Source organism: Gobius niger (genome assembly GCF_951799975.1).
Source record: "Gobius niger genome assembly, chromosome: 12".
Lineage (NCBI taxonomy): Eukaryota > Metazoa > Chordata > Actinopteri > Gobiiformes > Gobiidae > Gobius > Gobius niger.
Genome location: NC_136863.1, coordinates 7779023 through 7792250, shown reverse-complemented (window position 1 = coordinate 7792250; position 13228 = coordinate 7779023). Strand labels below are relative to the sequence as shown.

Genomic DNA, 13228 nt, shown 5'->3' with positions numbered 1-13228 from the left:
ATAGCTTTGCCTGAGTCCTCCTAGGAACGCCCCCACCTCCTGGAGACGCCTCCGAGCTTTCGTCACCAACCGAGTAACCAACCACTGCTCCTCAGCAGAACCCCCTCCCCACTGATGCCACAGACAGCGTGTGGAGGGGGCGTGTCGGAAAGGGTCAGAGGTTCTTAAAGAGACAGAGGCCTATTTCAAGACATTTGCTACAGCCATTTTGAGAGAGACATTTTATACAAGGCAGTTTTTCTAATTTACTGCATTTACAGACCAACAGAAGGTTTCGTCATCATTGTAGTGTGCTATAGACTGGTGCTATGTGATTGAAAAAAGCATAATACCCCCTCTTTAACAAACTATGTTAGTGTTCCCATGCAGTTTCAGATGGAACATTTTGATTAAAAGTTCCCTTTAGACTCGCGACCCACTGAAAATGGTTCCGTGACCAACCTTTGGGTCTAGAATCCCTGTTTTACTTTATATAAAATGACCAAGTGGGACATTCTGCCAGGACATTATTTAAATACTGACATTTCTCACATTTTTAGGGTGCTTTAATAGGTATTTGATCTCTTATTTGCATAATAATATTTCTCAAAATCATCTTGGGGGCCAGAGGTTCTGTGCTGAAGGGCCGGATTTGGCCCCCGGGCCTGACGTTGCCTACCCCTGCATCAGGACATGGCTGGAACATGTAGGGGGAGGAAAATACTTAACTTTAACATTTTTAAACCACATATAGTCCCTTTAAATCAAAGCAACAAAGACAATCTGTTGAGCTGAAGTGTGATCCTGAGTGCAGATAGCTGGAGCATTAACCTACAGAGCATGTACAAGTTTCAGTAAGTTGTTATAAAATGTGTTTATATAACACAGTAAACCCGGTCTGCGGCTCAGGTCAGTCTTGGATTATTAACAGGAAATCGCTTTCATGCACATATCAAGAGTATTATATTTGCCCCTCTCTTTCATGAGGTTTCAAAATCAGCTAGAGACTTCCTATAGATAAATATGACATGTGTCTCTCAAATGTAACATGCGATATAGGCTAAATAAAATATATCATTACCATCATATTAATACCCTTCTGCATCCATTGACATTTTAATTGAGAACTGATCTGATGATTATTTAGTAAGTAATATTGCATGAACTAAACCTTTTTGTTGCAGGTCTCCGTTTCTCCCTGAAGTCTTCAGCGATTGTGAAGAACTGTTTTAGAGCAATGAAAGGAATCATTTCCGTTTATAGCACTAATCATTGTTTTAAACCAGTGAAATGGCATTTTTATGAAGCAAAGTTTGAATGCACTTTAAGCTTCATCAGAGCCACACCGTGTACAGTACTTTGAAGTTGCACATGTACACACTGTATATTTCAACACATGCCACTGAAGTGCACGGTAAACATCAGTATGACTATGGCAAACATGTAGCCTGCCCCGAATATCCGGTGCAGAAAGCCCTGGCAGTGCTGCCCCCGAGAGGCCCAGCTCTCACAGTGGAAGTCCTTGTTGTTAATGAGGTCAGTGGAGCTCTTTCTGCTCAAACTTATGAATTATAGATCAGCTTCAGTCTGATAGTCTGGCATCTGTCGAGACTCCATTCATTTCACTGGAGACGTTCAGGAAGAAATACAGAATTAGATCAAAGAACAGGGCCCGCATTTTAAAAATAAACTTGGAGTGCTTTGGTTAAAGACTTGACTCTAGGAATGTTGGTCCTGGAGTTGTGCTTTGTTTCATTCATTCATGTAAAGTACATTTGAAAGCGGAAGAAGACACAATCAATGGATGGACATAAAGTGGATACATTATACTTTTACTTAACTTGTTAGTGGAATGAAATGTGTTTTATCCTTCAGTATTTTATGGCTGATATTTGAGTGCTGTGCATCTAATTATGTATACTGCGAGAACCCCCTACCCCGAATATTATTATCAAATGACCAACTAAACTATATTTTTGTCGCTATTTTGTGTTTTTTTTTAATCACTTTTGTTAGTTGTATTTTCATCCTCGTTTTTGTTGCTTTGATCGAGAAGCTTTTAGATTTAGGTGACGCCAAACTGGAGAAAATGCACTTTTTTCAGGCGGGGGTTAAAGGAGCAGGCCACAGTTCTTCCATACTGTGATATGTTCTTACCTGAGCTTAGACGAGTTGATGCGTACCTGTCTGGTTCTTGAGCGTGCCCGTGGAAGGGCTTGGTCGTTTCCAACTGCAAATGCTAACAACATCTTTGGTCGTTTTGCGTACGTATCAACTCATCTATGCTCAGGGAAGAACATATCTCAGGATGTAAAAACGGTGGCCTGTTCCTTTAAGAGGTTAATAGTGTGTTGTGTTCAAATGAAACTAAAATATGCTCTAAATCAAACTCTTTATCCCTCAAAAAAGACAAACAAATCAGGTAAGTAAGTTTGTTGTTTATCTATCTATCTATCTATCTATCTATCTATCTATCTATCTATCTATCTATCTATCTATCTATCTATCTATCTATCTACCTACCTACCTACCTACCTACCTACCTACCTACCTACCTACCTACCTACCTACCTACCTACCTACCTACCTACCTATCTATCTATCTATCTATCTATCTATCTATCTATCTATCTATCTATCTATCTATCTATCTATCTATCTATCTATCTATCTATCTATCTATCTATCTATCTATCTATCTATCTATCCCATCCATCCATCCATCCATCCATCCACTTATCTGGACATTATGTTGCCTGGATACTTCATTAACCTACCCTTTACATACAAAACAATTGACAGATTGGTTGAAAACATGGATGCAACTAACTGTTCTGATCTGGGGCTTGCTTCAGTCAATCAGGTCTAAGTTCAGCCCAAAGAATGAGATCAGCTGACGACCTGAACATCCTGAACGTCCAGGTTATTCCATCCATGGATTCCTTCTTCCCCGATGGCATATTGACATATTCCAAGATGACAATGTCAGGATTCATCAGGGTCCAGATCTTTACCCCATTGACAATCTTTGGGATGTGCTGGAGAACTCTCCCATCATACAAGATCTTGGTGATAAATGAATGCGACACTTGATCTGTTGACATTGCAGACGCTTATTGAAAGTACATGCTGTAATCAAAGCTAAAGGCGGTCTCAAAAAATATTAGTGTGCCATATTTTTCTGGCGACTGCTGCTCTTTACAACATGAAGGAAAATGGCAAATGCGACTAAATCATTGTTGAAGTCCTAAGACGCTTTCCTCTAAACCCCATTGTGCTTTTTTGTTATCTTCTGTTATGTCACGTTTAACGTCAAAACACATCAGCTCGCTCTACCCACACCAGCCGTCTTCTTTCTGCCATGATTTGGACCCAATCTGTCAGTGTTGTGAGGCTGAGTGGATGAAAGCGGCCGGGCCTTGTGGCTTGGCTCGCTCTTTTGAGTGAAGTTACATAACGCGTCATTCGAAGAGGTGCACTTCTAGTAAATGCCAGCGCGCTGTTTGTAAAGTCTAGACACAGATCTCGGTGGGTTGGCTCGAAGCCTGGACAATCAGAATCCAATCAATCACAGGCCGGGCCCAAGTCAAACAGCAATCGAAGACTACAACAACTTTAAGAAAATGTAATTCGTTCAGCACACTATTGGCACTCAGGGAGAAGACCTTTGAGGTAACTGGACCAATTTCTGTTCTAATGTTCATGGTCTAGTGCTGCACAGCAAGAAAGTCCCAGGGTTGATGCCCAAATACGGCCTTTCTGTGTGGTGTTTGCATGTTCTCCCCGTGTCTGCTTATGTTTCCTCCGAGTGCTCTGCTTTCCACAACGCTAAAAAGGATGTACAATAGGTTTCCATCTGGGGGCCAGGACTCCCGAAAGAAAAAATGAGATTCATGATCTCATTTCCTGGGGACTTTCCTGGTTAAATAAAGAATAAATGAAATAGGGCAGGATGAATGGCGGTGGTCAGAGGGACTGTTGCCTGTCCGTCAGTCTACCGCAGGGAAAAATATAGCTATAATTGTAGCTTCCCACCATGATGAGTGGAGTAAATGAAGTATAAATCCCCTATAATGTTAGAAGCGCTTTGGGCGACTTGTGTCATGTGAAAAGCGCTACGCAAATAAGCTTCCATTCCAAAATACAAGAATTGATGTTATTATTATGGGTGTTGTTATAGTAGGTTTGAAATTTCCCCACATCATGTAGCTTATTGTAACTTTGAGTAGGTTCATCTCTCCTCAGACCAGACTCGTACCTTTGCTATTGTAGCGGGACATCAACTGCAGGTGTCCAAACATGAGGATCAAATACACTCTTCTTCCAAATACTTTCATTTGTAACCCACTCCTTAAAGGAACAGGCCACCGTTTTTCCATGCTGAGATATTATGTTCTTACCTGAGCTTAGACGAGTTGATACATACCTGTCTGGTCTCTGTGCGTACCCGTGGAAGAGCTTGATCTCCACCCCCGTTTGGAGCTATAGGAATATGCTGGGAGAGGGCAAATGCCCTCATCTTTGGTCGTTTTGCGTGACTGAGGGCACGCACAAAGAGCAGACAGGTGCGTATCAACTCGCCTAAGCTCAAGTAAGAACATATATCTGCATGGAAAAACGGTGCCCTGTCCTTGCTCATGCATCACTCACAGCCTTGATGCGGCTTTAAATTTGGTTAGTTGTGGCATAGGCTTGTTTAAGGTCCCATAACGCTCCCCCACTACTCTTACTGTAAAAGACCTGAAAGGACAAGCAGTGAGACAAGTTCTCATTTTGGTACATGAAAGTGTGTGTACAGAAAAAATGACTTCTTGCTATCTAAATACAAAGTAGGGTGGGCTAAACAGGGGAAAAATGTTTATCATTAGCTCATAATCATGTGTTTCAAAGAGGAATGTGTGAAGAGTGTTGCGATGCGCTGCTGGAGCGCTTCGTGTCCTGACCTTGGCCTGAATAGAGCACCTTTTGGATACAGCCGAAACAATGCCACTGTGTTTTCTGGAAGCGGCCCAGGGGCGGACTGGGACTTAAAAACAGCCCTGGACTCTGACCAGTGTTGCCCAAATTAGCGTAATTGTGACACTTCCACAAATCCATATTTTAACCTCTTACCCCCCGCCAAAACATTAACGAGTGCATTTTCCCTTGTTCGGCTTTTTATTATTATTTTTTCTGACTGGCATCATCAGCAAAAAGAACTGGGAAGGTGGTCGTAGAAACAGAAGCAAAAATCATTAATATAAATAATAAATAAAAACGGTCCCAAAATTGAGCCTTGTGGTGCACCATACTCCACGGAATTCCTTTTAGATTCATGTTTTTTTTATACTGGGCTTTACCCAAATCTAAAAGCTTCTCGACTGGAGATCAACAATGTAACGCCTCATTTGAACGCTAAGACCTACAAAAGTGATGGAAACTTTTGGTCACGTCGCCACATTTTCGGCATGTTTTTGTTGCTTTTTGAGCTATTTTTCCTATCATTTTTTGTTGTGTTTTTCTCATGTTTTTGTTGACTTTTCATCCCCTTTTTCTCGCTATTTTGATGCTCTTTTTTTTAGCTTTTAGATTTGGGTAAAGCTCGGTTGAGGCGGGACTGGTGGCCCTAGAGCCAGTGGCCCTTCTGTGCTCTTCCAGAATGGACACATGGCCAGTCCGCCCCTGAAGCGGCCTGTTACGTTACAATATCCCAGACGCTTCATTTTCATACATATTTAAACTACGTGACAGTGACTATATCCTTCAACTTTGATTCTCCTACTCATCTTCCAGGAGATGATGATGATGATGATGATGATGATGATGATGATGATGAGATGATGATGTGACGCAATGATCGGCAGGAGCAGCAAGCCAAACAATTAACCGGGCTGTTAGCTCAGTAATTGAGAGATCACGGCCGGTCAAAGGTCATGTTACAACAGGGTCTACACCTCGTCCTAAATGCATGGACAATAACACACACACACACAGAGATCGTCCGGCACAGGCTTATCCAATTAACCCGCGCCTTGAGCTGAGCGCGCCTGATATTGATTTCCCTTTGCCTTTCAGCCTCGCGTTTGCACTTTGCTCCTGCGTAGTCCGGTCATTACGGGATTACGCGCCGATGACTTCCCCCTTCGTGCGCAGTTAAGCAGCTCACGGGGAGACGCCGGAGCGCGCACACAAATCCACCAGTAACAACCGGTTTGTCACATGACTAGCTGCTCCTGCCTGACTGAATCTCTCTCCCTCCTCGCTCGCTTTCTCCCTGTGTTGTTGTATTTCCGCGTTCGTCCAAGGAGGGAGCGCGCTGGCTGCCTCGCTGGATGAGGCTACACCACCGCCGCGACCGCCTGTGTCTCTCGCCTGCCCGCCTTTCGCGCACAGGTCAGGGGGGGAGCAGGAGAAGCAGAAGCAGCCCCTCGTAGTGTCTCGGCCGGGGCGGAACCGACAACACCATCACCATCATCATCATGCTCACGCGGGTCAAGTCCGCCGTGGCGAGTTTCATGGGAGGCGTGATGTCCGGCGGCGGTGCCAACGGGGAGCATCCAGGCGGCGGCGGCTCGGATCTCCCCCTCCGGTTCCCCTACACCAGACCGCAGTTTTTGGGACTGTCCCCGGACGAGGTGGAGTGCTCGGCGGACCACATCGCCAGACCCATCCTGATTCTGAAGGAGACCAAGCGGCTGACCTGGTCCACCGGCTACGCAGAGTGAGTCTGTTCAAAAAACAAAAACCTGTGGGATGTGTTTCGGTGCAGAGCAGAGCATCCTCTTCCTCATGTCTTTGTTATTGTTGTGGCCCGGGCTCGCGTGCATGTGCTTTGAATATGCAATGGGGATGAGTTGGAGCTTTTGCCTTGGGTAAAATCTACCAACTACTGTGGAGGATGTGCTTTTAAGGTCTGCTGACTGGCTGGTCTTCAATGCAAAAGAGTTAACGATGTGTAAAGCGACAGATGCACCTTAATTAGGGCTGAACGATATTGAAGTAGCGATATGCGATATGTCTGCGCAATATCGCGAATATTTGACCAAACCATTTCAACGTGATATTTTCCATTCCATTCTAGATTGTAGCAAATTGTGTCAAAAGAAGACTTAAAGGGGCTAGATGCAAGTTGGCCATTTTATACTCACTACTGCCACCTCAGGTCATACGTGTAACCGCACCTTCTATATTAAGCACGTGCATGATGACAATTCGGACCGAAGTAACAACTTTTAGAGTGACAGTGCAGGATTTTAGAGGCTGTTGAGGGGGAGAGGTCATTGCTGGAACATGTAGGGGGAGGAAATACATAATATTAACATTTTTAAACTGCGTGTCGTCCCTTTAACCTCTTGATCTCATGATGATGAAGACTTTAGTGACGTTGTGATGTATTGTGGCTTCTTGCGATATGGATATTGCATCACCTATTATACGATACGACAGGGGAAGGCAAGTTTGGGTCGTGGAGGGCCGATTTTCATCTTCGCCAAAACACCAGGGGCCGAACCTCACCATTGTAGCCGAAAGTAAAGAACTTTTTTTCTGCAAATACCAATGTTTAACATCAGTGGTTCTAAAGTGGCTTCGGGACCCAACATTAAGCCCACACAAGGTTTTGTTGAACAAGACTGAAATTATGATCAAAACAACCCAATAACAAAAAATGTAACAAATTATGTTAGTGTTCCCATGCAGTTTCAGAAGGAAAATTTTGAATAAAAGTTCCCTTTAGACTTGTGACCCACTGAAAATGGTTCCGCGACCAACTTTTGGGTCTAGAATCCCTGTTTTACTTTATATAAAATGACCAAGTGGGACGTTCTGCCAGGACATTTTCAAAATACTGACATTTCTCACATTTTTAGGGTGCTTTAATAGGTATTTGATCTCTTATTTGCATAATAACATTTCTCAAAATCATCTTGGGGCCAGAGGTTCTGTGCTGAAGGGCCGGATTTGGCCCCGGGCCTGACGTTGCCTACACCTGCGATACGATATTATTTGCGATATATTGTGCAGCCCTAATTTTAATGATTCAGATAATTAGGAATTGGCCATTCAATTTGTCACTCACACTGAAGGGTAATGCAGGCTACCTGGTTGAATAATTGTTTGGTATAATTAGCCTATTAATAGCTGGAAATATGACTGGTATTTAGAGCCAGGAAGAAAGCCCAGTCTAGCAACTTTTACCTGATCTGTCAGTAGTGCCTTGAAATTGTTGAACCAAGCCTCCTACAAGATCAGGATGTCATTCCAGTGAGATATGCATAATCAATCATTATAAAGTGCGTAATTGCACAGGAAAATGAATAATGCAATAGAGCAGCGTAAGTGGTTATCAAACCTTTCATGCAAAGCATCACCTCTGAAAATATTTCAGCTTCAATGTTGTTAAAGACATGTTTGACCTTCGTATTACCACATGATCTCTATTAAACCTGGTCTAAAAGCATCTGAAATAGACTTGAATTAGACTAAACGTTGTGACGTAATGTGCACCCCCCCATTAGCAGTGATTGATGTGGGATGAGTGGTGGTTATCTGTGAGTCAGTTCTCGCCAAGTCTCAGCTGGTCGGACAATGGAAGGTCAGGGGTTCGAATCCCAGCTCCTGCAGGTGCCCACTGTTGTCGTGTCCTTGGGCAAGGCACTTCACCCACCTTTCCTCCAGTTTTGTGGACATTGGTGTATGAATGAGAGTGTGAATGGGTGGCTGGTTCCGTTCCGGTATAGCGCTTTAGACCTAATGAAGGTGCAACAGTGCTATTTATATGAGACCATTTAACAGTTGTTTTGAGTACTAGATTTGTGATTGTCAACTTTCAGCTGCAGAAACCTTATTGTGGTGTTTTTGACAAAGATTCTGTTAACAATCGAATAACTTCAAAAGCTAAATATGGATTCCCTAGCCGTTTTTAGGACATGTTTGTAGACACCTAAATTATCGCAATAATAAATCCTTGCTTTCAGAGGGCATTGTGATACTAAAATGTCTGCAGTCTTTACAATTTGATCATTAGAACCATCAATTTTGCAATCTAAAGTCTAGGAGCATTAGAGAGAGAGAAAGGATGTAATGATTAATTGATAAACTACTACAGGAATCCCAAGGAGGGGAGTACGTACTGTAGATTATACTAATAAAACCTCTTGGAGACAGGGTATTGTATTGTGTACAGTGCGATTGTGACTTTGACTCGATTACAATTAATCTCGCAGCTCTATTTGCATCTGTGCCAAAGGTTACATTCAAATAACCCAGGTGGAGTTTTATCTGGGCAATGTTTAAAGCGTTCTCCTGACCTAAATACCAACTACTCAGCGTGAGGCGGCCTCCACCTTTTACACAAACATGCAGAGATCAGGCGCTTCCACCAAGTCTTTGTTTGACATGGAATCGTACTGGCTGCAGGTGGGATAATGAGGGGCAATTTAATCAATTTGACACAATGTAAACACTATGTTCCACCAAAATTACTAGGGCAGGGCTGAACAATCTTGGATTTTTTGCTTCAAAAATCAGGGTTCAGTTCAAACTACAGAGTGGCCAGATAGTTACATCTAGGAGCTAAAACCTTTGAAAGATTGCCTTCCAATGAATGAATTTCATAAAGTCTCTGTGTCTGCCCCTCACTATAAAGCTCTGTATCTGTATCCCGATTGATGTGTTTTGGCCGGCCGGTATATATTAAATTTTTCGGCTATTGGCCGATAAAATGACCGATATCTCTGGAACCAAAAGTGATAGCAACGTCCCGTTTTTTGAGCCCAGTCAGTGAAATCTGAGATCTTGAAATCTGCTGATTTTTGACAAGCTCCCTCTAAAGTACCTACTAAACATGAAACATGGGTTAGGCTAATTGTCTGGCTGTAACATTTGTCCTGAGCAAACAACTTTACATGGGCCCTGGACTCTTAATATCATGATAGGTAATATCAGATCGACCTAGAAGAACCTATGTCGGTCAACCTCTATTAGATATATTTCCATATCTTTTTTATATGATTCTATGATTGAAACCTTTGCTATGATTGTAAATGTTTAACTATAGGCTATTTGAGAGATTTAAAAAAAAAAAAAAAAAAATTAATATCGGTATTGGACCCTAATCTGTACAAAACCAACTGGGATATCTGTGATTCCTGACACATTTCGTTATAATGATAAAACAAAATAATGGAAATTTTTAAATGTAAAATACTAGAGTTAATCTTTAATATAAACACGTTGCACATTGCACTGTATTTACTGATCCAGCTGCTAACAGAGTTCCTCTCTTTTCTCTACTTTTTTATATTGTTTTTAGCTACCGTTAATGCATTATATTTATCCCGACTGACAATGACGTGTCTCACCAAAGAACCACATTTGCATTTGTGCCCAGATCGCCAAAGACAGTTATTTTATTACGAGTAACTAGGAGGAAGTGGACTTAGACTTAGCAATGTTTACCTTTCATTTCAATACAAGCCTGTTTTATGGCTTCTAGGTGGGGCTTTACCAGGACATCCTCATAAATGCAGGTCTGTGTCATAGATTCAACAAGAGATAACATATAACAGATGAGCTGCCAATAAAGCAGACCTTTTTATCACCATACAGGATCTTAAAGCGTGTGTATTCTCTTCATATAAGAAAGATAAGGGTTTATGTGGCTATAAAGCTCTTGGCAACATCCACAGACCTTCACTAACTTATTGAAGTTTATTGTGACCTGCAGAATAACATGTTGTGTAGTTAGTTGTCTGGATATCACGATTGTGGATATTTTTTATATGATTAGACACAGATTTAAACAAGGCAATGGAACCAGTTTGTAAACACGTCTTTTTATATTGCTACAGTGCAAAATCAATTATCAAATGGCAAAAGTCAATAACCTTTGCAAACAGCCATGTGTCCTGTCTCCAATGGAAAACCTAATTGTAGAAAACCTAATAGTGTAGTTTAGACCTCTACAAAAAAAATCTGAAATCCGTGTGATTCATATTTCAGTCTTCTATTGTAAATCTAATAATAACGTATTTTCCAGACTATAAGTTGCACCAGCCTTGGCAACTACCTGGGCATAGAGGCGTAACTGCACCGTTGACAAGCCTCTCCCGGCAGCACGTTGTTCAAGCTCTCATTTGCGAACTCATTCTTCTAGCTCTGGCCATCTAACTTTTAGCCCACGATTAGCATTTTTTTGTGTTCTTCATTGCAGTAAGAGCAACCTCTGTTTTTTGCCAGTCCCCTCACAAGTTTTTCGCTCACTCCAAACTTTACCGTTTTTTAATTTACTTTCAGTGGTACAGTAAATAAGTAAGCAAGTAAGTAAGTAAATAAGTGCTTGATTTGTCATTGTACAACCGTACAGGAGTAGCAAATACTGGTACACAAGCCTGGAGCTCCCTCTAGCCTAGAATATAACAAACATGAAATTATATATTTTGATATATAAGTAAGTAAGTAAGCAAGCTGAGGTGGCTAGGGCATCTGTTTCGGATGCCTCCTGGTCGCCTCCCGCGGGAGGTGTTCCGGGTATGTCCTATTGGGACAAGGCCTCGTGGAAGGCCCAGGGCACGCTGGTGGGACTATGTCTCCGAGCTGGCCTGGTGTCGCCTCGGGGTCCCCCCAGAACAGCTGGAGGAGGTGTGCGTGGATCGGGAAGTCTGGGCATCTCTGCTGAGACTGCTGCCTCCGCGACCCGGCCCCGGATAAAGTGGAAGAAAATGGATGGATGGATGGATGGATGGAAGGAAGTCGTATCTGATTATAAGTCGCACCCCCAGCCAAACTATGAAAAAAAAGTGCAACTTATAGTCCGGAAAATATGGTACTTAGATATTGTCATTATCATCAGACGGTTTTATTGTTATTTTCAGTGAAAGGTACATTCACAAACTGGGAATATGCTTTTTCCAATTGTGCAACATTTAGCATAAACTATTATAGGGCTGAGACTTTATGGAATTATTAATACTTTAAATTCTTTGATAGTTAAAGCGACAGATTGGAGTTAAAAGGATGAACTAATCAAAATAGTCCCAGTTAATGTATTATTCCTCAAAGTTTTGTTGCTTGAATTATTTTGTAAGACGTGAATCTTGGTTTAGCTTATGGTTGAAATGAAGCTCTTTGCAAAAGGCCTCTGTTTATGGGCTGCTTTGTGTTTGAAGGCATATTTTTTATCTTGCACTCCTTTATCTCTTCAAGAACAGTTACACACAGCACTTTATAACATTTTGTTCTGGACACTTTTGGACACATGACTCTTATCTACTTCAAAGTAAATATTCCTTATCAGAATTACTTACTGTATTGAAAGACGCACCGGGTCAGCCGCTAAAGTTTTGTGATACGAATCGGATTGTGACAAAAGTGTATCGTTCCAGCCCTAATACATAATATCACTATAAATAAACTAAGCTAAAAATAAACAGGAAGTTGAAGGTAAAAATAGCTAACGACGTGTGCTGACGAATCAGAATCTGACTCATTGTTACTCTCTCCTCTCTGGACTCCCACACAAATCATTTCATAAAACTAAAGTGATCCAGTATTCAGCCCATATCCTGCACGTATCACCCCCAGATCCCCCTCCCCTCACCGCATCACCCTCGTTCTTCAGCATCTGCACTGGCCCCATAATTCAGAATCTAATCCAAACTTCTTATAGACACTTTCAAAGCCATTCACACAACCTCGCTCCTTCTTAACTTTCTGACCTTCTCCACATCAGCGCCTCTTCTCACGCTCCCGGACTCCCTCCCCATGTTGTTGCATTGTCTTTTTCGCTTTGGTAAAGTGTCCTTCAGTGTCCAGAAAGGTGCTTAAACAAAATGAATTATGCCTGTTATTACTGGTTGTCTTGATACTGTTGGACCTACTTTAGTGACAGCTTGTTCTTAATGGCCAAATCAGTGTTGACATCCTCCCCATATCAGCAACACACAAACTGTCCGGTATTCATCTTTATCTGATCTTTCCGCTGGAGATGTCTCGCTGTGAACTCAATTCAATTTAAATGTCATGTCCAGTCAGCTGGTCTCGATATCAGCCTCTGACATGTATTTTTGTTTCAGTCAAGCTCTATTAAATTCCCCCCTAAGCTACACGATAGGTCACACTTTTCATGATTGAACTACATTGTAACTAGTACAGTATCATGGAGGGAGGGTCTTGGCTACATGAGGTTGTATGTAAATGAACTAAATGTGATTTATTTTTTGAAACCAAGATTAAATTCACAGTGCACATTTTAAATGCTTTAAATCTAGGA

The 13228-nt window shown here is 41.9% G+C and overlaps 1 protein-coding gene across 1 annotated transcript in view; it reads left to right on the top strand.

Annotated features, from left to right (window-relative positions):
- Window positions 1-6156: 6156 nt before the first annotated feature.
- ppm1h (protein phosphatase, Mg2+/Mn2+ dependent, 1H) overlaps window positions 6157-13228 on the top strand; it is a 75735-nt gene continuing 68663 nt past the window's right edge. Inside the window, exon 1 of the mRNA XM_079567116.1 lies at window positions 6157-6679. Coding sequence (XP_079423242.1) covers window positions 6438-6679 — 242 coding nt within the window. The 5' untranslated portion in view covers window positions 6157-6437. The remainder of the gene's footprint in view (window positions 6680-13228) is intronic.